This window comes from Denticeps clupeoides, chromosome 1 (assembly GCF_900700375.1).
Source record: "Denticeps clupeoides chromosome 1, fDenClu1.1, whole genome shotgun sequence".
Lineage (NCBI taxonomy): Eukaryota > Metazoa > Chordata > Actinopteri > Clupeiformes > Denticipitidae > Denticeps > Denticeps clupeoides.
In genome coordinates, this window is record NC_041707.1 from 11,387,066 (window position 1) to 11,410,228 (window position 23,163).

A 23,163-nucleotide genomic window follows, 5' to 3' on the forward strand; every position below is an offset into this window, starting at 1 on the left:
AGGCGTGTCGAACCCACAGCATCACAGCAGCAGAATGAAGTTTAAAACACTAAATGTTTATTAAGAACCTCCAGACAAATAAGAAAAGAACTAAAAACATAATTGTATGTAACACAAATGTACACATTTACAATCAAACATATTTAACCTGCTAAAATAATTTCTAGGCGATAAATACTTAAAAAGGTACTTTATCACAGTTCCTGCGATGTTAAATTAAAAATATCCAAAATAGCAGATTACAAAACAGATCTCAAATCAATTATGTTAAAATGATATTGGGGTGACTAAAACAGAATTTAGTCAGTATCATTTTGTAGCAAAACTGAAACACGGGGTGATGAATGTGTCTTCCAAAACACTACACCATCCACAAAATCTAACAACAGTATATACACAACAGTTCAACAAGTGTAAAATCATTTTTAAAAAAGGAGTCCGTTTAGAAAGAAGTCCAGGTCTATACGCTGGTCTCTGAGAAGGGCTCAGGAGTGGCTGCTTCTTCTGCTGGTTCCCCAGCCGAAGGATCCTGAGTCTCCACTGGTTTGTTGTGATGCAAACAAACGTCTTGCAGGAGTGTTGCATTTGCTTCTTTCCATTCCCTGAATTTACTGGCTGAAAGTGTTACATCAGAAAGCACCTCGTCCAGTTTATGCAGGTCTGCCTCCTTAGCCTAATCAAAGTAGAGAAGAATGATCACCATTCAATCTTCTGAGTAGCCCACTCAGATTTCTGCTCAGCAGACCAAATTATTTGGAACCTTTCCATCTGTCCCTTGATTATCCAACCCTGGGCAAACTAGCTGTTCCCTTTATTTTATTTGTACTGATGATAAATGATGAAAAGTGAAATTTTAATGCGTACCCACCTTCAGAGTACTATTGAGAGTTCTGATGAGATGCAACTTCTCATTGATCTTTGGGTTTTTACAGCGTTTGATGAATGATGCTCGGAACTCTTTTTTGGTAGACGGTTTGCGTTCACCTATTGGAGAAAGGCTTGCTTCCTTGAGATGAACGTAGAGTCTCTCCATTTCATCAGCAATGTCATCTGCACATGCTGTAAAGGTAAACCATATGTATTCAGTTTATTCTGGGTTTCTTTTTTCATGGACAAAATATATAAAATGACAGATTCCTTTAGACAATGAAGGTGCCTCTAGATTTTTTCTCTTAAATGCAGTTATGTAGGTTAGTGGTGTATTGGCCTATAGCAATCTTCATGTGCAAGATCAGAATTCAAGCCATTATAGATCATTGCTGGACCACTATGTTACATACCGTGGGACCAAAATGTATTGTATAACCTGACAAAGTGCTCTACAATTTCACACATTTTTCAAAGGTACTGAATTTTTTCAGAAGTCAGTCAATTGGTGACACAGTATAAATCTAATGTATCACAAGGCTGAGAAGGGTTACATAACGTCCTGCAGCATTCAGTCAATCTTTATTTCTTACATTTCACATCTGCATCAGCTTTTTTCACTACACTTTTAATAAAGGTCATCCGTTTTGTGAGTGTCAGAACAACTCATTAGAGTTAATGTTTTTCCATGTAATACATTTATGAATATTCTGTATTTTCCACCTGCTTAAAAAAGATCCAGCAATGTGAAAGTGAAGCAGTGCGTGGGGACGGTGCTTTGCTCAGTGGCACCTCAGTGACACCTTGCTGGGTGACAACCTTCCGATTATAGGGCCACTTCCTTAACCTCTAGGCCACCACTGCCATGAAGGACATGGCTCACCACACACAGAAATCAACTTCACAAAAAAAAAACAAACAAACATATTTTCATTATTTTTCTTACTGAATATGCTACATCAACATCCTCACCTGCAGCACTGGATACATGTTCATGTGACTCCTCCAGCACCGACTCTGTAAAAAGCTCCACATGGTCTGCCAGGGTAATAGGAACCTGAGGGGGAACAAGGTCCTGGCTGGGGTTTGAGAAGGCCTCCGCAGGTAGATCCTGTGCATGGACCTGTGCTGAGCAGATCAACGTCTCTTTGGCTGGGGGGCATGTCTGCGACACCAGGTCCAGCCAGGACTGGCGGTGCTTGGAGAGGAAAGACACGGAACCATGTGACGTCATCGTACTAACAGGTGAAGAAAGGGAGCCTGTGGCTTCACTGGGAGGAGCTGATGAATATGGAGGTGGTAGAGTCCCCTGTTTAACAACAAGGATGGTTATCTGCATACCTTAATGTCATAAGATAAAAATCGCTAACATCAATATTTTAAGGATAAATAACAGTCACAGTTATAAAATGGCTTCATTGCGTATTAAAAGGTAAAAATAGTTATATAGATAATTAGTGTTTTTATTGTCATTTTTTCCCCACCTTGAGGAATCATTATGTTAAAATGATATTTTTTTAATTAAAATGATATTTTCATGACTATTTAATCCGATCATCAGCATTATTTATTAATAACTGTGTGAAATATGAAAACATCTTCCTGGAATCTGACCTGTGGTCCACTGTCAGGTGGTCCATCCAGCCGTGGACAGTTCAGAGTCATCTGCTCAGAGTACGGTGGTGGTGGCAGCTCTGTGGTCTCCAGCTCTTCATGGTCGCTTGCCTCACTGTAACATTCTGGCTCCAACAACACACACGAAGCAAATCAGGGCTTACCCGGACAATTGCTGTAGGCCAAACTAATCTTAGGATGCAAAAAGTTGCAGTTATTGCCTGAAAATAAATGCATACAAATCTTGTTTATATGCATATATATCGGTACAGCCACATATATATTGGTACAGCCACGTACGGTTTGCAATGCTGTCTGTGGCATTTTTTGAGCAGCCATAAACAGCATGACCACAGGGACCTCATTTAATGACATGGTTCTGTTAACTTCTATAAATCATACAGGTAGTGAAACAATGTTATCTCTTTTCATTACCAATTCACTCCAAAAATACACGGTTCGTGAAAAACATCCAAAACATTGTTTTGTGCTTTGTTGTGGTTTAGGCCTGTGGTCTGTGCATACGTTCGCCCTCATGGCGGAACATAGCTGCTGTATCGCTACTCTGTGTGATTCTAAAACACTGTAGATGATATGTATATTAACACGTAGCATACTAAGTGTGAGCAGTGGCACAAAAATGTGCAACACTCGTTTTGTTGTGAAAAGACCAAAAATCTCACCTGCTGCATGTCCCTCTGTAGGCTCGTATTCAATTGAGGCTAATCCAAGTTTATTTAACCACCTGCAATACAAAATCAAAGCAAAAAATATTTTATTATATGACTATTACTTAAAATTGTACAAATATTGCTGAACAAATTTGTGAGTGGGTTTTTCCACCTGTTCATTTCTTCATTGCTCTCGGCTGCAAAGTAGAACATCCTCACTGTTGGGTGACACGCTTTGAATGCACTGCAGGATTAATATGTATATATAAAAAAGATTCATATAATTTTCTATGAAACAACATTAACACTAATTTATTTCTTGAAAAAAAAAAAAAAAAAAAAGAATAAAAGCTTGTAAAATCTTTCTTACAATTTTTTCTTGCACTCCAATGCCCGGTCAATCATGAAGTCTTTCAAGTTTATATATCCTTCTGCCTTCTCAGCCTGAAACAAATTGCACTGCAATTTTGCATTGCATTCATAAATATGTTTTTTTGTAAATGTAAACCCAAAATTTTTACGTGCACATGACCCTCAGGAGTGCTGAGGGGGGATCGGATTAGAACCCGAAAAAATTACTTATCAGTTAGGATGACTCACCCCTTCATTGGTGTACCAGTACAAAGAAGTCTTCTTCAGCACAAACCAGTACTTCTTCCACTTAATGCTGAGGAAGCCCTTCCCCTCCTTTTTTCTGTACAGCCAGCCCTGGTGGTCAGCCTGGCCCAGTTCTTTCACCGAAACCCTCCTCCTGCTGCTCATGGTTACATTGCCTACAGACATACATGAATATATAAATATTCAGAATAAATAAAGCTCATGGTGGATTATGTTTCCGTTATCTTCCCAAATATCACTATATTAAAGTAGCGCTAAATTACATGTCATGATTATCTGCATCTGAAAAACCTACCTCCTCGACTTTTCCTCTTTGACTTTGGTCTAAGAGACACCTGGTGGTAAAGAAGGAGGGAAGATCAATCTTTCATGAATTGACAGATGAAGCAACTTGATTCCTAATCACAAAGCAGTTACATGCCACCGGTTCAACAATTACGCATACAAATCTGAATTCTGACTATAAATGAAAGAATTGCAGCACTTACAGGATTGTATTCATCTGCCGCCATGGGAGGTGCCAGAGAGATGGGGAAAGAGGCCTAGAAAGCAAACCGCAAACTGAGCCAAAACTGCAAGTAAAAACACTCTTACCACAGATCATTTGACGGAAGTGACACCAATGAGGTGGGGGGAAAAAGGGGGCTGACTTTGCTCCAACATTACTAAAAATAATTTCCCATAAATGAGCTTTGCTCAGAAACAAACAGCTGCATGGCTGATGGGGATGTGGAAATGAAACTGACATGTTGACGGGGCCATTCGGGCTTGATGAGACTGGCAGCATTTCGCGTGATGACACCCGTGTAATAATAACTATCCTTGTTGTGTGCGCGTCTGCGCGTGTTAATGTATCCACAAGAAAAAAGCCCAGTCCAAAAAAAACTGGCCGTAAACTACTGTAATGTGCTTCTGTGTGAACCCACCATGCAATCAGAGATGATCAGAGGCTGCGTTTACTGCTTTTGGCTGGTTTTAGATTTAAGATAACATGTGACGGGGTGGTCGCAAGGCTCTGGGTCGCACTGTGAATAATGACTGTTAAAGAGGTCATTGTTACTAAACTAAATTGATTGAAGCATGAAATATTTGATGCTTACTGAGTATAAAAGATGCATTCAACTTTCAACTGTAACTTTTAACTAATACATTAGAAGGCAGTGATTGCCCCATATCCTCAGCTGAATTCATTTCCTCCTTTCTGGGGAGAATGCTTCATAAAAGCAGCTGTACACTGATCCACACATCTAAAAAAAAATCCTGTAAAACCATGCCCACTACCTCCAGACATTTAGCATTTCTAAAGCACTTCTCACTGAAGGCATCAAAACTATGAATGAACACATGTGGAGTTATGTCCTTAACCAACAGTGAAAATAGTGAAATAACTGAAAACGTGTTTTATATATACAACCCCCCCCCCCCAAAAAAAAAAAAAGGTCCCGCAACGCACCTGCTAAACCGGTGAACCCGGCCAGGACCAGATCCTACGTCTCGCTTTTCAAGATCATCCCGCTAATGACAGCGACTCCGGGCAGCGCCTCTGAATCGCACTACGCTCAACTTCTCCTTACGTGTTGCACAAGCAGGGTCTGAGTCAAGCTTCCGCTCGTTTTTGCAGACGAGGACATCTCCACATCCCAGCCCGAGGCTCAAAACCAACAGCGTGCGGAAACGACACCAAATTGGACACTAAATTGCCGACAAACGTGTTGCCAGATCGGGCGATAGAAACACGCAGCACACGAAAACGTCCGCCGGTTCATCAAAATCCCACTAAAACAAGGCGACATTTTCTGCACCGATGGGAAACAACGCAGACAAAAAGGCAAAAACACAACTTTCTGTATTGCTCGCAGTACACAATGACTTTTTTGTTGCTCTGCTAAACACAAACCACCTGTGAAAAGCAGACACTCTATGACGTTTAGAGGGAGCGGATCTGGCAACACAGCCAGGCACAGGTGCAATGAAACGCAGCCTCCGTGGAACACAATAGGCCCGTCGCCGGATCCCACCTTAGTTTCACAAAAAAAAACTACAACCTACATCTAAACGGAGCAAAGGCTTGAGCCAAACCCCTCGGCGCGCATCCCAGCACAACGCACGCAACTCGCTTGCTCTTACCCGCCACCATGACTTCAGGGAGCGCACTTTGAGGCGCAAAACGCTCCGGTGGTGAGCAAAGAAGGCCCGGGTCTTCGCCAAAAACGTGGAGAGCATCGCTACATGCAGAATCGTGGCCTTACGGACCTCGTACGAGTACTTCCTGTCTTGGAGTGGAGACTTTATGAGTTACAGGTTTCACGGGCACGTGGATGGCAGCGGACAACCCTTACATTTACATTTACATTTACATTTACAAGACGCCCTTATCCAGAGCGATTTACAGTCAGTAGTTACAGGGACAGTCCCCCTGGAGACACTCAGGGTGAAGTGTCTTGCTCAGGGACACAATGGTAGTAAGTGGGGTTTGAACCTGGGTCTTCTGGTTCATACCACCCCAATCTTTTATTCTGCAGTTTAATCGTAGTACGCCGATGACAACGCTCTGATCCATTTAGTAGGCCACACAGTGTGGCGCAGGTCAATCGTTTAAAACCACTGCTCGCGTAAGAACTAAATGAAAAGACCGTAACAGTAAGTTGGAAACGCAGCGAACGACGGTGCCTGCTGTGACCACTGGGTGGCGCGCTTGGGTTAGAAAGTCCACAACAGGGTTAAGAACAGGGTGTATTTTCCATTTACTCTGGTGCCTGTTATGGAGAATAATACTATGTGTGTTATGCAGCAAGTGAAGTTGAATTTGTGGAAGCAGGAATAATGGGCAAAAGTAAATAAAAAAACATTAACATTATATCACAGGGGAAAAAAAGCTTGTAGAGTTGGAATAGCTGCGCTACATAAAAAGCCAAATTCAGAATTCCAGGGTAAAAAAAAAAAAAAAAAGTTAAATTCGGGGATGGGAAGGGGAAAAACTGACTCTTGGCCAACATGTCCTAAATGATGCATGGTAATAATAATAAAAAAAAAAAAGGTTTCTTGCCCCGGACTGTAGGCAGCTGTAGGCACAACATAGTCAGCCCCATGGGGTGTGTTTGGGCCCCTCTCCTGCACTCATGCTACACCCTCCAACTGCTTGGTTTCTTGGTCCTCAACATCACTATGGACTGATGTCAATGTTGGCATCATCACCAAAAATGAAGGGAGGTCAATGCCCTGCACGCTTAAGTGTCGTGAAGACCAAGGCACTGATGTATGAGTTCATGAAACACATAGTACAGATCCTCTCCACCATCAACGGTGCGGTTGAGGAAAGACTGAGCAGTGTTCACACAAACCCTACACACATATCTCCAGGATATTCTTACAGGTTGTTTGATACTATGAGTGATGTTGCATGCTGCTCCAAATAGTGGAACATATGTAGACTGAATCATGTCACTCCATTCACACATTCATACAACATCTTCAGTGTTAACAATCCAGAGCGACTTACAATCAGTAGTTACAGGGAAAGTCCCCCTGAAGACACTCAGGGTTAAGTGTCTTGCACTTGCAGGGACACAATGGTAGTAAGTGGGATTTGAACCTGGGTCTTCTGGTTCACAGGCGAATGTGCTACCCACGACCACCCCAGAATAAATTTGTTGGTGTTCGTCTTGAGAGTCAATGATCACCAAAATGCAGGATCGGTGTAATGATGTGTGGAGATGCCTATTAGGCCTAATTTCTTTCACAACTGTACCACAATTATAGCACTTTTACCCCCTCCAAGAACACTGGTTCTCCATCCTTAATTTCAACCGCACCTTAATTCAGGCTCAGATCATGATTTGCAGTTTAATAACAACTGTTAGGTGAAAAAAGTCTGGGTTGTACTGAAAATATTCTAGCCAATAAATAAATAAATGACCGTGGGACATCTCACTATGCATGACTATTTAAGATGAGTAAGCATTTATATTTATACATTATATGTGCATCGACCAATGTTTAAGTCACAAAACCTCTAATACAAAACCCCCTTCAGCATATCTGTTTCTGTATTTTAGCTTTATACGTATGAAACACCAAACAGGAGGAGAAATGTGAAACCAAAAACGTATTTAGGCAGTTACTTTTCCTAAAAGGTGTAAAATTAAAAAATAAAAGATTATGGGCCACAGTGCATTTCTCTGATGTAACAACTTCAATTTGTGGAGCACATCGTGAAAAGTGCAGATAAACCCATTCAAAATTATTTTCTTTGTTTGGATTGTTGAACAGGTACCAGCATGAACAGCACCAGGAAAACAAAGAAAACAGTGCATTTTATATGATATTGTAAATTTCCCACTTGTGGGACTAATAAAGGATCATCTTATCTTATAATGTCCACAAAAACGATTGTAAACAGAAATGAACCATGTGCTGTGGGATGCACCATGAACAGGAATGTAAAAAGTCAAAAAATGTATTAGATAAATGCCTCAAAATGGAAAAACTCATAATAACTAGACAACAAATCAAACCATTTTAAATGTAAGAAACCACAAGTGGGGAAGCAGATTTGTGGAAAGCCAGTTTTTGTTCAGTTTTCAAAAAACACAATAAAAGAGAAACAAAAGGTAAATCCATTGAGAAACAATCCAAAACTTTTGCCCACTCCTGTCCTGCACCCCTGCATTAGGACAATGACTACAATTGGATTAAGCCATTGTTAAATCAGTTGTAATTAATTGCTGGTCGTTTTGATTTCTTACATTACTAAAGGAAATGTTCAATAACAATCATTTATATTTACGACATTTATCAGACGCCCTTATCCAGAGCGACTTACAAACAGTAGTTACAGGGACAGTCCCCCTAGACACACTCAGGGTTAAGTGTCTTGCTCAGGGACAGAATGGAAGTAAGTGGGATTTGAACCTGGGTCTTCTGTTTCATAGGCAAGTGTGTTACCCACTAGGCTACTACCATCTACCAAACCAAACAATTTTTCTTGTGTGAAAACACTGTCATATTAGTGTCTCATCAGGGGAAGGAGGAAGGAGGAGGAAGCAGAGGATTCCCACAACATAAAATCAGAGCCAGGCAATGATTCGCCGCTCAGTCATTGAATTCAAATCAACACAGGCTCAACTCGACCCATATAAGATATATAAAGTTCGACCGATCGACTTCGCCCCTTTTCCCTACTCTGCTTCATGTCACCCTAGCGAACTGCGCGTTAACATGCGCGTTCACTTACTGCTGCCCCGCGTTCACAGGTTAAAACGCAAAACTCACTCGCTCTCTTGGGTTCACCCCATTTCGCAAAATTTTTATTCCATGTAAGCTCCGCCTTGCATCTCTGACATTATAGCCCAATCACAAACCTGACCTATAACCCCAAGCGCGTCATACATATGACCATAGCAGATAACCCCTTCATGGTTGTGCTGCAACGAGTGCAGAACCTTATAAAGAAACGACAAGAAATCTCCTCTACAATGCAAATGTCTAATGAAAAGACAAGGCTGGAGGAGTAGTAGACATGAAACAGATTTCAGGCTGTTCTCTGCATCTCCGTGTGGATAAAACACACACACACACACACACATGCACATGATTAACACATTCTCCACTATTTGCTAAAATTCTCTGAAATGTATGAAGAACGTCTCAAAGGATACACTCATACTGAACAAACACTTCCAAGAGTTACTGGAAAATGAACCAATTCAGAACTGTGCAAAGAAAAGGTGCTCCATGCCCAACATAAACCCATTTTTGTTTGCACCATGCCATCAGATCTCCACAGAAAAGCTAAGAGGCTTCCTCCCACACAAAAATTCAGCAGCGAAGTCTAAATGTGTGCACAGAAATCTATATACTGACAATTTTTTTATGTATTTTCTGACTTTTCATTAAATCCCTCCCTCCTCAAGACACCTGGGAAGACACCTGGGAAGTCACCTGGTGTCTAAATTTGGAGAATTGTCTCAAGTCAGATTAGATGTATACCACACAATAACCTTCCAAGACTGTAAAAAGTATAGAACATCATATGGACAATCAATTATGCAGAGACATTTTGTTAATGAGGACACAGGCCACACGGCAAAGCTGTTTGGAGGCTTAGAGGCACAAAACACAATGCATGGTGTTAACTAATATCGCATTCACTGGTTCACTAATCAAAAAGCTTAAATTGAACACATTCTGACGAAAGAAGTGCATGCTTTATTTAGTAGTGGATGTGATATGCCCTGATAATCCAGCATTACAAGTGGCAGTGGTTGCCTAGCAGGAAGTGGCCCCGTAATCAGAAGGTTGCCGGTCCGAATCCCAATCTGCCAAGGTGCCACTGAGCAAAGCACCGTCCCCATACACTGCTCCCCGGGCGCTTGTCATGGCTGCCCACTGCTCACCAAGTGATGGTTAAAAAAATAGGACAGATTTTGTTGTGTGCACTGTGTACGTCTTATATCTAGCAGCAAGAATAAGGATAATAATCTACGCCTCTCAAGAGAAATGTGATAAAGCCTTGTTCACCATATAATCTGTACCCTACAACACCTAGTTCGCCAGTGTTGACTATACACACTGAATAAATATGCCATTAGTGTTCTAAATGCTAGACAGAGATGGGAGATGTCCTTCATAGACATATCAAGTCTTCACTGAAATGGGGGTCAGACATGGAGCAAATATAAGTAACTAGCATCTTAATAAACAACTTAAGCAACAGCTTTAGATGACTTGAAAATTCCACTGCAGCATCAGGCAAGCCAGCTGTGTAGAAGTGCTTAGGTCTCTAAAAAATAGTTCAAGTACTTCTCCAGACATTACTACACCATACATTATTACATATTAAATTACATATGCATACATTACATATGCATTGAGGTAGCGGCCTGTTCCACGTAGAATGCACATAACTGAAATAACTCACATAAAGTGAAAAAAGGTTTAGAGAAAGTAATTATTAAGTCATTATGTGTTGATATGCATCCTAAGAAAAAATAATGCTGCAATTGCCTTAAGATAGTATTAGCATTAATATATTACTGGCCGTTGTAAGAATCATTAAAAGATCAGGAGTGTGGGGTCTATGCCAAACATGAAGCACTGACAGTACAGCATAATAGTAATCTACACTGAACAAAACGAAGACTAACCACCCATGCTACTCAGACAATTTAAAGCAACTCGATTCTAAAAGCCACTGAGGAATTAATGAAGCCACTTCATGTAGGTTTTGGGGGAACCTCAGTTCTGTACACACGAGCACTTGTCAAGTGTCAAGTGGCCTCTTCCACCTTCCTTTTGAAACAGCCCATCTCCTACCTAATCTGGTAAGCGGTTCCCTTAAATCTCTGATACTCTCTCATGCCCCATCCTCCTGCTTCACATTCAGTGCTTTGGGGGAGCTGGGAGAGCTGCTGAGGGAAGGGGAAAGAGGCGTTATTCGAAGTCAACACAGATCACTGTACAAAAGGTAAAGCATCACCAAGCACACAGTTAATTTGCCGCGGAGGAGAACTGAGGAGAAATGCTGCCTCCATTGCCAAACACTTCGGCTGAAATTTCTTGCAATGTGACAGATTTCAATATCCTACAGGACACACAAACTTCCTTGCAAAGAACAGAATGGCTGTTAATCAAGGAAATAGTGGATTGCATGTTTTTCAAATGTCCCCGTGGTTAAAAGGGAGAGACATTATGGAAACAGCATTCACACAAGAAATGCAAAGTCCCTACTTCTCCATTCCCAAAAAAGTTATCAGTTTCAACAAGACTCAAACAATCATCCACTGCCCCTATCTACTGTTGAGGAAGGAATCTGAGACGCCTTTATGGTTTATTAATAGAAAGAGAAAAGCAGAATGGCAGCTCTTTTCTCTCATTCAGACTAATGTAGGTGTGAGAGCACAAAATAATTGAATGTTCTTTCTGGCTAATTAATGGCCCTTAAACTCAATTGTATGTGAAATTATCAGAACACAAATTTAATTTAATTTGTGTTCCAAATGCCGCAAAATACCTTTTGATGTTTTGTGCATTTGTAAGGTTAAGCATGTACATAGGTAACTTCAATGAGATCGAAAAGCTTGATTTGGATGTAATCCTTCAGCCTTTATATTTCATGGAATATATGAAGACATCTAGTGAAATTTTGCTGCATTTTAGAACACTATTGATTCGAATGACCACGATGAAAACCACTGCCACTGTATGAATGGGCATACAGTCTTAACTGGTCAAATCAAGAACAAAAAAAGGTTTTGAGCAAATAGATTTCCTTTAGAAGATAAACGTGACATCTTAAAAAAATAAAAAATAAATTTAAAAAAGTATCTTTTTGACAAAAAAAAGGAGGCTGCAAAAATGTGATCACACTGTCATCAGAAGCATATGACCCAAGACTCAGTGACTGATGAAATATGTACATCTGAGTACTGACTGGTTTGTGCATGGCCTTGGCCAAGTCTGGGCTTTGCGATTTACCATGATGCTAGATTTAGGGTGGTAGTAGCCCAGTGGGTAACACACTCGCCTATGATCCAGAAGACCCAGGTTCAAATCCCACTTACTACCATTGTGTCCCTGAGCAAGACACTTAACCTTGAGTGTCTCTCAGGGGGACTGTCCCTGTAACTACTGATTGTAAGTCTGATAAATGCTGTAAATGTAGATTTAGATTCTAAACTAATCGCCCAACACCCTGGATGAATTACATAATGTGAGTCACATTAAACCCACAGAATGGCTTATTGGTATTTACACTGTGATGATATTTGGGAATAACCAATTCTCAAGACAGAGAAGTTGCTAGTCACAAAACTGTGATGCTTTGACAGATTTGCCAGTTTTGTTTTTTCTGCATTTCTCATGATGTAGTAAACATTATTATCAGTCCCTCTCAGTGGAAGCTAGCTATCTACTGGCTGACGTGTTCTGAGGCCTGAATAGGGAAAAATCACAACTCCCAATCCAATCCTCTGGATAGCCTAGTGGATAATACGCTCTACTAAGAAGCAGAAGAATCAGGTTCAAACCCCATTTATTACCATTGTGTCCCTGAGCAAAGACACTTAACCCTGAGTGTCTCCAGGGGGACTGTCCCTGTAACTACTGATTCTAAGTCGCACTGAATAAGGGCGCCTGATAAATGCGGTAAATGTCTAAAATTGGTAAAGGGAACACAGCAAAACATTGAGACTGAGAAATTGTTTGAGAACCATTATACTGAGCCATTTACTTTTTATTTAAGTTTTTAATTAGATGTTGCAAAAAGCATTTCACTGCATGTTGTATGTTTTTGTGACTAAATAAAATCTGAATCTGAAAAAAGAAAGAAAGTAAGATTGGCCTGTATCTGAGACTGTAGACTGTATCTGTAGACTGTATCTGTATTTCCTCATTGTGATCCATATATTTACCTTTATAGCTTTAATGGCAGACTTTGTAATCTGGGTCATCTTGGCCTTGGAGATGGGAGGCTTGTATTCATTTAGCGAGTACAACTGAAAGAAAAAAATATATATCACAAAATGAAAGACGCAACACAACAATAGAGGTTTAGTATAAAAAAGGAACCCTGACAGGAATCATCTCAACCAATAAATTGTGCATGGTGGAAAGGTTATTTTAATATTATCTTGGGATTAACTTTTCGTTAATATGCACACATTACTTATTCAATTTATTAAAAACAAAATACATTTATTAAAATAGATAAGCAGGTCACAAAATATTCACGTTGAAAAATTCCACCTCATCAACCAAAAAAACATGCTTATTTTCTACTACTTATCATCAATATCATTAAAATATGTGCCCAGATTACTTAGTTTCCCTTTAACTTTAAGGAAACCTTGGTGATAATTTTATGCATTGTTAATTTTATGTATTGCCACTCATGCTGGAAATATTATTGCAACCATTTCTTTATTTCTGTTCAATGTGTACATCACTGCCTTACTACAGCACTAAATCGGGCACCTGCTAAAAACGTAGCTGCTCCCTGCGAATCTGAAACCTGTTTACGATCCAGACGATTAGTCAACTCCACTGGCAATTAAATGGATTATTACCGAAATTACCAATACTTAAACGTCTTAAAATGCGTGCTTTTCTATTCATTATTTTTGCGCGAGACGGCCGAAACGGAGACATTGCGGAGACATTGGTTCACCGTAATAAAAACACGGTGAGCCATTGGTTCACCTTAATAAATATGTTTGTTTTTATCGTTTGCTTTTCATTACGGAGCATTTTAATTCGAAGCCTGAACTGCGCTGCCGCCGCGGACGGTTGACAGATGGCCTGGCACCGGCCTGGCGGCGTCCGCAGTGTGGCTAAACGCCGGAGAACAGACCGGAGCCACCGCGGCCAGCCACACGGGACGCCGCGGCGTTCAGCTGCCGTGCGCGTCGCTCTCGGTTCGCTCGTGTCCGACGCCGGGCGAATTCGGAGAAGTTGGGACAATCGAGGCGTCCCGCAGCCGCACATTAAAGCCAGGCCTGAGGGGCCTTCGGCAGCTAGCGTTAGCCGGCTAGCTCCACTAAACAGACGAATCTCTGTTCACAAAAAGCAGCACACAAAAAAACCAAAGGCCGCGGGGCTGTTTCGGCGTCGAATATACAAACCTCGCCGTTAAACGCTTTAACAGCCTCCATGGCGGTGTCTCTCAAGCGCGCCGTTCAGTCGAAACGTCTCTGGCCGAGCTGTAGCGCCGGCTCGGGGAATGCATGCTCTGGAGTCGGTCGGCGAGATGGAGGAGAGCGCCAATATGGCGGGCGCCGAGAAGCCTCGTCGAAATTCGGTTCTTGGGCACCGGGCAGCGGCCCCGTGCGGTACAGGTCGGTACTACGCCGGCAGACGCGACCGCTGTTCAAGGGCGCCAAGGCGTGTCGAACCCACAGCATCACAGCAGCAGAATGAAGTTTAAAACACTAAATGTTTATTAAGAACCTCCAGACAAATAAGAAAAGAACTAAAAACATAATTGTATGTAACACAAATGTACACATTTACAATCAAACATATTTAACCTGCTAAAATAATTTCTAGGCGATAAATACTTAAAAAGGTACTTTATCACAGTTCCTGCGATGTTAAATTAAAAATATCCAAAATAGCAGATTACAAAACAGATCTCAAATCAATTATGTTAAAATGATATTGGGGTGACTAAAACAGAATTTAGTCAGTATCATTTTGTAGCAAAACTGAAACACGGGGTGATGAATGTGTCTTCCAAAACACTACACCATCCACAAAATCTAACAACAGTATATACACAACAGTTCAACAAGTGTAAAATCATTTTTAAAAAAGGAGTCCGTTTAGAAAGAAGTCCAGGTCTATACGCTGGTCTCTGAGAAGGGCTCAGGAGTGGCTGCTTCTTCTGCTGGTTCCCCAGCCGAAGGATCCTGAGTCTCCACTGGTTTGTTGTGATGCAAACAAACGTCTTGCAGGAGTGTTGCATTTGCTTCTTTCCATTCCCTGAATTTACTGGCTGAAAGTGTTACATCAGAAAGCACCTCGTCCAGTTTATGCAGGTCTGCCTCCTTAGCCTAATCAAAGTAGAGAAGAATGATCACCATTCAATCTTCTGAGTAGCCCACTCAGATTTCTGCTCAGCAGACCAAATTATTTGGAACCTTTCCATCTGTCCCTTGATTATCCAACCCTGGGCAAACTAGCTGTTCCCTTTATTTTATTTGTACTGATGATAAATGATGAAAAGTGAAATTTTAATGCGTACCCACCTTCAGAGTACTATTGAGAGTTCTGATGAGATGCAACTTCTCATTGATCTTTGGGTTTTTACAGCGTTTGATGAATGATGCTCGGAACTCTTTTTTGGTAGACGGTTTGCGTTCACCTATTGGAGAAAGGCTTGCTTCCTTGAGATGAACGTAGAGTCTCTCCATTTCATCAGCAATGTCATCTGCACATGCTGTAAAGGTAAACCATATGTATTCAGTTTATTCTGGGTTTCTTTTTCATGGACAAAATATATAAAATGACAGATTCCTTTAGACAATGAAGGTGCCTCTAGATTTTTTCTCTTAAATGCAGTTATGTAGGTTAGTGGTGTATTGGCCTATAGCAATCTTCATGTGCAAGATCAGAATTCAAGCCATTATAGATCATTGCTGGACCACTATGTTACATACCGTGGGACCAAAATGTATTGTATAACCTGACAAAGTGCTCTACAATTTCACACATTTTTCAAAGGTACTGAATTTTTTCAGAAGTCAGTCAATTGGTGACACAGTATAAATCTAATGTATCACAAGGCTGAGAAGGGTTACATAACGTCCTGCAGCATTCAGTCAATCTTTATTTCTTACATTTCACATCTGCATCAGCTTTTTTCACTACACTTTTAATAAAGGTCATCCGTTTTGTGAGTGTCAGAACAACTCATTAGAGTTAATGTTTTTCCATGTAATACATTTATGAATATTCTGTATTTTCCACCTGCTTAAAAAAGATCCAGCAATGTGAAAGTGAAGCAGTGCGTGGGGACGGTGCTTTGCTCAGTGGCACCTCAGTGACACCTTGCTGGGTGACAACCTTCCGATTATAGGGCCACTTCCTTAACCTCTAGGCCACCACTGCCATGAAGGACATGGCTCACCACACACAGAAATCAACTTCACAAAAAAAAAACAAACAAACATATTTTCATTATTTTTCTTACTGAATATGCTACATCAACATCCTCACCTGCAGCACTGGATACATGTTCATGTGACTCCTCCAGCACCGACTCTGTAAAAAGCTCCACATGGTCTGCCAGGGTAATAGGAACCTGAGGGGGAACAAGGTCCTGGCTGGGGTTTGAGAAGGCCTCCGCAGGTAGATCCTGTGCATGGACCTGTGCTGAGCAGATCAACGTCTCTTTGGCTGGGGGGCATGTCTGCGACACCAGGTCCAGCCAGGACTGGCGGTGCTTGGAGAGGAAAGACACGGAACCATGTGACGTCATCGTACTAACAGGTGAAGAAAGGGAGCCTGTGGCTTCACTGGGAGGAGCTGATGAATATGGAGGTGGTAGAGTCCCCTGTTTAACAACAAGGATGGTTATCTGCATACCTTAATGTCATAAGATAAAAATCGCTAACATCAATATTTTAAGGATAAATAACAGTCACAGTTATAAAATGGCTTCATTGCGTATTAAAAGGTAAAAATAGTTATATAGATAATTAGTGTTTTTATTGTCATTTTTTCCCCACCTTGAGGAATCATTATGTTAAAATGATATTTTTTTTAATTAAAATGATATTTTCATGACTATTTAATCCGATCATCAGCATTATTTATTAATAACTGTGTGAAATATGAAAACATCTTCCTGGAATCTGACCTGTGGTCCACTGTCAGGTGGTCCATCCAGCCGTGGACAGTTCAGAGTCATCTGCTCAGAGTACGGTGGTGGTGGCAGCTCTGTGGTCTCCAGCTCTTCATGGTCGCTTGCCTCACTGTAACATTCTGGCTCCAACAACACACACGAAGCAAATCAGGGCTTACCCGGACAATTGCTGTAGGCCAAACTAATCTTAGGATGCAAAAAGTTGCAGTTATTGCCTGAAAATAAATGCATACAAATCTTGTTTATATGCATATATATCGGTACAGCCACATATATATTGGTACAGCCACGTACGGTTTGCAATGCTGTCTGTGGCATTTTTTGAGCAGCCATAAACAGCATGACCACAGGGACCTCATTTAATGACATGGTTCTGTTAACTTCTATAAATCATACAGGTAGTGAAACAATGTTATCTCTTTTCATTACCAATTCACTCCAAAAATACACGGTTCGTGAAAAACATCCAAAACATTGTTTTGTGCTTTGTTGTGGTTTAGGCCTGTGGTCTGTGCATACGTTCGCCCTCATGGCGGAACATAGCTGCTGTATCGCTACTCTGTGTGATTCTAAAACACTGTAGATGATATGTATATTAACACGTAGCATACTAAGTGTGAGCAGTGGCACAAAAATGTGCAACACTCGTTTTGTTGTGAAAAGACCAAAAATCTCACCTGCTGCATGTCCCTCTGTAGGCTCGTATTCAATTGAGGCTAATCCAAGTTTATTTAACCACCTGCAATACAAAATCAAAGCAAAAAATATTTTATTATATGACTATTACTTAAAATTGTACAAATATTGCTGAACAAATTTGTGAGTGGGTTTTTCCACCTGTTCATTTCTTCATTGCTCTCGGCTGCAAAGTAGAACATCCTCACTGTTGGGTGACACGCTTTGAATGCACTGCAGGATTAATATGTATATATAAAAAAGATTCATATAATTTTCTATGAAACAACATTAACACTAATTTATTTCTTGAAAAAAAAAAAAAAAAAAAGAATAAAAGCTTGTAAAATCTTTCTTACAATTTTTTCTTGCACTCCAATGCCCGGTCAATCATGAAGTCTTTCAAGTTTATATATCCTTCTGCCTTCTCAGCCTGAAACAAATTGCACTGCAATTTTGCATTGCATTCATAAATATGTTTTTTTGTAAATGTAAACCCAAAATTTTTACGTGCACATGACCCTCAGGAGTGCTGAGGGGGGATCGGATTAGAACCCGAAAAAATTACTTATCAGTTAGGATGACTCACCCCTTCATTGGTGTACCAGTACAAAGAAGTCTTCTTCAGCACAAACCAGTACTTCTTCCACTTAATGCTGAGGAAGCCCTTCCCCTCCTTTTTTCTGTACAGCCAGCCCTGGTGGTCAGCCTGGCCCAGTTCTTTCACCGAAACCCTCCTCCTGCTGCTCATGGTTACATTGCCTACAGACATACATGAATATATAAATATTCAGAATAAATAAAGCTCATGGTGGATTATGTTTCCGTTATCTTCCCAAATATCACTATATTAAAGTAGCGCTAAATTACATGTCATGATTATCTGCATCTGAAAAACCTACCTCCTCGACTTTTCCTCTTTGACTTTGGTCTAAGAGACACCTGGTGGTAAAGAAGGAGGGAAGATCAATCTTTCATGAATTGACAGATGAAGCAACTTGATTCCTAATCACAAAGCAGTTACATGCCACCGGTTCAACAATTACGCATACAAATCTGAATTCTGACTATAAATGAAAGAATTGCAGCACTTACAGGATTGTATTCATCTGCCGCCATGGGAGGTGCCAGAGAGATGGGGAAAGAGGCCTAGAAAGCAAACCGCAAACTGAGCCAAAACTGCAAGTAAAAACACTCTTACCACAGATCATTTGACGGAAGTGACACCAATGAGGTGGGGGGAAAAAGGGGGCTGACTTTGCTCCAACATTACTAAAAATAATTTCCCATAAATGAGCTTTGCTCAGAAACAAACAGCTGCATGGCTGATGGGGATGTGGAAATGAAACTGACATGTTGACGGGGCCATTCGGGCTTGATGAGACTGGCAGCATTTCGCGTGATGACACCCGTGTAATAATAACTATCCTTGTTGTGTGCGCGTCTGCGCGTGTTAATGTATCCACAAGAAAAAAGCCCAGTCCAAAAAAAACTGGCCGTAAACTACTGTAATGTGCTTCTGTGTGAACCCACCATGCAATCAGAGATGATCAGAGGCTGCGTTTACTGCTTTTGGCTGGTTTTAGATTTAAGATAACATGTGACGGGGTGGTCGCAAGGCTCTGGGTCGCACTGTGAATAATGACTGTTAAAGAGGTCATTGTTACTAAACTAAATTGATTGAAGCATGAAATATTTGATGCTTACTGAGTATAAAAGATGCATTCAACTTTCAACTGTAACTTTTAACTAATACATTAGAAGGCAGTGATTGCCCCATATCCTCAGCTGAATTCATTTCCTCCTTTCTGGGGAGAATGCTTCATAAAAGCAGCTGTACACTGATCCACACATCTAAAAAAAAAATCCTGTAAAACCATGCCCACTACCTCCAGACATTTAGCATTTCTAAAGCACTTCTCACTGAAGGCATCAAAACTATGAATGAACACATGTGGAGTTATGTCCTTAACCAACAGTGAAAATAGTGAAATAACTGAAAACGTGTTTTATATATACAACCCCCCCCCCCAAAAAAAAAAAAAGGTCCCGCAACGCACCTGCTAAACCGGTGAACCCGGCCAGGACCAGATCCTACGTCTCGCTTTTCAAGATCATCCCGCTAATGACAGCGACTCCGGGCAGCGCCTCTGAATCGCACTACGCTCAACTTCTCCTTACGTGTTGCACAAGCAGGGTCTGAGTCAAGCTTCCGCTCGTTTTTGCAGACGAGGACATCTCCACATCCCAGCCCGAGGCTCAAAACCAACAGCGTGCGGAAACGACACCAAATTGGACACTAAATTGCCGACAAACGTGTTGCCAGATCGGGCGATAGAAACACGCAGCACACGAAAACGTCCGCCGGTTCATCAAAATCCCACTAAAACAAGGCGACATTTTCTGCACCGATGGGAAACAACGCAGACAAAAAGGCAAAAACACAACTTTCTGTATTGCTCGCAGTACACAATGACTTTTTTGTTGCTCTGCTAAACACAAACCACCTGTGAAAAGCAGACACTCTATGACGTTTAGAGGGAGCGGATCTGGCAACACAGCCAGGCACAGGTGCAATGAAACGCAGCCTCCGTGGAACACAATAGGCCCGTCGCCGGATCCCACCTTAGTTTCACAAAAAAAAACTACAACCTACATCTAAACGGAGCAAAGGCTTGAGCCAAACCCCTCGGCGCGCATCCCAGCACAACGCACGCAACTCGCTTGCTCTTACCCGCCACCATGACTTCAGGGAGCGCACTTTGAGGCGCAAAACGCTCCGGTGGTGAGCAAAGAAGGCCCGGGTCTTCGCCAAAAACGTGGAGAGCATCGCTACATGCAGAATCGTGGCCTTACGGACCTCGTACGAGTACTTCCTGTCTTGGAGTGGAGACTTTATGAGTTACAGGTTTCACGGGCACGTGGATGGCAGCGGACAACCCTTACATTTACATTTACATTTACATTTACAAGACGCCCTTATCCAGAGCGATTTACAGTCAGTAGTTACAGGGACAGTCCCCCTGGAGACACTCAGGGTGAAGTGTCTTGCTCAGGGACACAATGGTAGTAAGTGGGGTTTGAACCTGGGTCTTCTGGTTCATACCACCCCAATCTTTTATTCTGCAGTTTAATCGTAGTACGCCGATGACAACGCTCTGATCCATTTAGTAGGCCACACAGTGTGGCGCAGGTCAATCGTTTAAAACCACTGCTCGCGTAAGAACTAAATGAAAAGACCGTAACAGTAAGTTGGAAACGCAGCGAACGACGGTGCCTGCTGTGACCACTGGGTGGCGCGCTTGGGTTAGAAAGTCCACAACAGGGTTAAGAACAGGGTGTATTTTCCATTTACTCTGGTGCCTGTTATGGAGAATAATACTATGTGTGTTATGCAGCAAGTGAAGTTGAATTTGTGGAAGCAGGAATAATGGGCAAAAGTAAATAAAAAAACATTAACATTATATCACAGGGGAAAAAAAGCTTGTAGAGTTGGAATAGCTGCGCTACATAAAAAGCCAAATTCAGAATTCCAGGGTAAAAAAAAAAAAAAAAAGTTAAATTCGGGGATGGGAAGGGGAAAAACTGACTCTTGGCCAACATGTCCTAAATGATGCATGGTAATAATAATAAAAAAAAAAAAAGGTTTCTTGCCCCGGACTGTAGGCAGCTGTAGGCACAACATAGTCAGCATACCTTCACACACTCCATGTGAGTGGTCCTATATGTGCACGCGATGTAAGCCATATTTAGTGCTGTTTAGGCTAAAGTTCGATGCAGTTTTCCTGAATTAAAAAGATTCTGGTTTTCTGAAGGATGTCAATCTGGCTAATGCAAAAGTAGAACATGTGTTCCATATAAAAGTGCTCTGTGGAAATGAAACACCGGGACTACATTGTTCCACTCCAGGCTCCGTGGGAATTTGACGGATCGGACCACTGTGGACTAAATCCCCCTTCGTGTTCCATGCTGGGAACTGTCACACCATTTAACCAAAAACCCCCTAGAGCTTAGCTCTGGATCTTTCAGACATAAAAATGCCCATTCTTCCAATTCTTGCCAGAGATGGTGTCAAGTTCTACAGCTCCACACCATATTGGAAAATTACAGATGATTAGCCCTATCACCCACACTCATGTACAAATAAGCAAATGGGGTGGTAGTAGCTTAGTGGGTAACACACTATGGTTCAAACCCCACCTACTATCATTGTGTTCCTGAGCAAGACACAGTGTCTCCAGGATGACTGTCCCTGTCCCTGTAACTACCACTGATTGTAAGTCGCTCTGGATAATGCCATAAATGTAAATGTAACAATCTGAAAAGATGATAGGAGAAATTAATTTCTAGGGGGACATTGCTGCCATGGTTTATGACAGTTAGCAATGAGGACTCACACCCCAAGGCTGTGAGTTTGAATTCCGTCTTAAACCTATGTGGAGTTTGCATGCACTCCCCCCATTTCAACGTGTTCCCTCTGGGTTCCTCCCACTGTTCAAAGGCATGCACACTATGTGGATTGGCAAATTTTCCTGTAGCCATGAGTGTGTGTCCTGTGATGGGCTGGCACCCCGCCCTGGGTGAGTCTCCACCCTGTGCCCAGTGTCCTGGGATGGGCTCCAGCAGCTGGAGTATTACTAACCGGTTTCAGAAAGAGATTGAATGATGATTTATGTCTGTTGGTTCCATTGGTTACGGTTACTTTAGATCATATCAATTCTATCACTGAATGGTTGAAAAGGGGACATGATGTGAATATGGTGTTCAGACATCAACCCAAGTCAACAGGTACATGAGATTTTTACTTGTGTCCTGCATCGAGCTCAACACCACCATCAGAGGATTATGGTGTCTATTCCACCAGTACAGGAATAGAGACTGGTGAATCTGTGCCACGTTTCACTAAAGCACTCCTGGTGGCTCATTGTGGCCCAACACCTTACTAACACATCTGAAGTATTTATATGTATTTGTGCCAACTGCTTTCATGTGAGAGGAGGTAGTGGCCGTATCATTTTGGAGTGGCATACTGGATGTGTAAACACTACATGTACGCTGTTCAAGGTCCGACATTAACTCATGCTCTCTGGCAAGTGAGGGCAAGGCTGCAGATGAAGGGTTGTGGGAAAATGATCCAATGCAGCTCATGTGCACCGCGTCCAGCTGGAGGTCAGGTAACTCAATCCCTTCATCTGGCACAACGTGCCTGCAAGTCTCTTATACTGCTGGGTAAAGTGACACTACTCATGAAGCACTGTGCTCAGTGGACCTTTATCTACACGCAAGAGGTTTATAGCAAGCGAGGAGCCAATAAAGCCACAAACATAACTCACAGAGAAAATAACAGATTGGCTT

General features: G+C 41.6%; 2 protein-coding genes across 6 annotated transcripts in view; both read right to left on the reverse strand.

The window, feature by feature from the left end:
* Positions 1 to 35: 35 nt before the first annotated feature.
* On the reverse strand, positions 36 to 14,559 carry ipcef1 (interaction protein for cytohesin exchange factors 1). 4 transcript variants are annotated; one of them, XM_028985353.1, is made up of 13 exons: positions 14,390 to 14,415; positions 13,181 to 13,264; positions 11,085 to 11,179; positions 4,259 to 4,312; positions 4,066 to 4,105; positions 3,753 to 3,925; positions 3,523 to 3,611; positions 3,325 to 3,396; positions 3,165 to 3,226; positions 2,482 to 2,606; positions 1,840 to 2,176; positions 869 to 1,059; positions 36 to 673 (listed from the first exon to the last, which is right to left on the reverse strand). In XM_028985353.1, the coding sequence occupies exons 4-13, from the start codon at positions 4,280 to 4,282 to the stop codon at positions 461 to 463; spliced, it is 1,326 nt and encodes a 441-aa protein (XP_028841186.1). In that variant the 5' UTR covers positions 4,283 to 4,312; positions 11,085 to 11,179; positions 13,181 to 13,264; positions 14,390 to 14,415; the 3' UTR covers positions 36 to 460. The 4 variants fall into 4 exon arrangements, with proteins under 4 accessions (XP_028841186.1, XP_028841014.1, XP_028840927.1 ...); XM_028985181.1 differs by lacking the exon at positions 11,085 to 11,179 and having other exon boundaries at positions 3,523 to 3,596; positions 14,390 to 14,559; XM_028985094.1 differs by lacking the exon at positions 11,085 to 11,179 and having other exon boundaries at positions 14,390 to 14,559.
* A 122-nt stretch (positions 14,560 to 14,681) lies between these two features.
* LOC114793182 (connector enhancer of kinase suppressor of ras 3-like) overlaps positions 14,682 to 23,163 on the reverse strand; it is a 39,507-nt gene continuing 31,025 nt past the window's right edge. The window contains exons 16-25 of one of the 2 annotated variants that reach the window (XM_028984970.1): positions 18,904 to 18,957; positions 18,711 to 18,750; positions 18,398 to 18,570; positions 18,168 to 18,241; positions 17,971 to 18,042; positions 17,811 to 17,872; positions 17,128 to 17,252; positions 16,485 to 16,821; positions 15,515 to 15,705; positions 14,682 to 15,319 (exon numbers count right to left, since the gene is read on the reverse strand). In XM_028984970.1, the coding sequence (XP_028840803.1) occupies positions 15,107 to 15,319; positions 15,515 to 15,705; positions 16,485 to 16,821; positions 17,128 to 17,252; positions 17,811 to 17,872; positions 17,971 to 18,042; positions 18,168 to 18,241; positions 18,398 to 18,570; positions 18,711 to 18,750; positions 18,904 to 18,957 (1,341 nt within the window). In that variant the 3' untranslated portion in view covers positions 14,682 to 15,106. Of the gene's footprint in view, positions 15,320 to 15,514; positions 15,706 to 16,484; positions 16,822 to 17,127; positions 17,253 to 17,810; positions 17,873 to 17,970; positions 18,043 to 18,167; positions 18,257 to 18,397; positions 18,571 to 18,710; positions 18,751 to 18,903; positions 18,958 to 23,163 lie in introns of both variants that reach the window. The other variant, XM_028984961.1, reaches the window with a different exon arrangement.

What these genes read in the sequence shown, in the direction of transcription:
- ipcef1 (XM_028985094.1), bottom strand. Translation starts at nt 14,419, where the DNA reads ATGGAGGCTGTTAAAGCGTTTAACGGCGAG. An exon ending in AGCAATGAAGAAATGAACAG is followed by an intron (nt 3,227 to 3,324) that starts GTGGAAAAACCC and finishes TTTGTATTGCAG; the next exon opens with GTGGTTAAATAAACTTGGAT. An exon ending in ACATGTATCCAGTGCTGCAG is followed by an intron (nt 1,060 to 1,839) that starts GTGAGGATGTTG and finishes TTACCTTTACAG; the next exon opens with CATGTGCAGATGACATTGCT.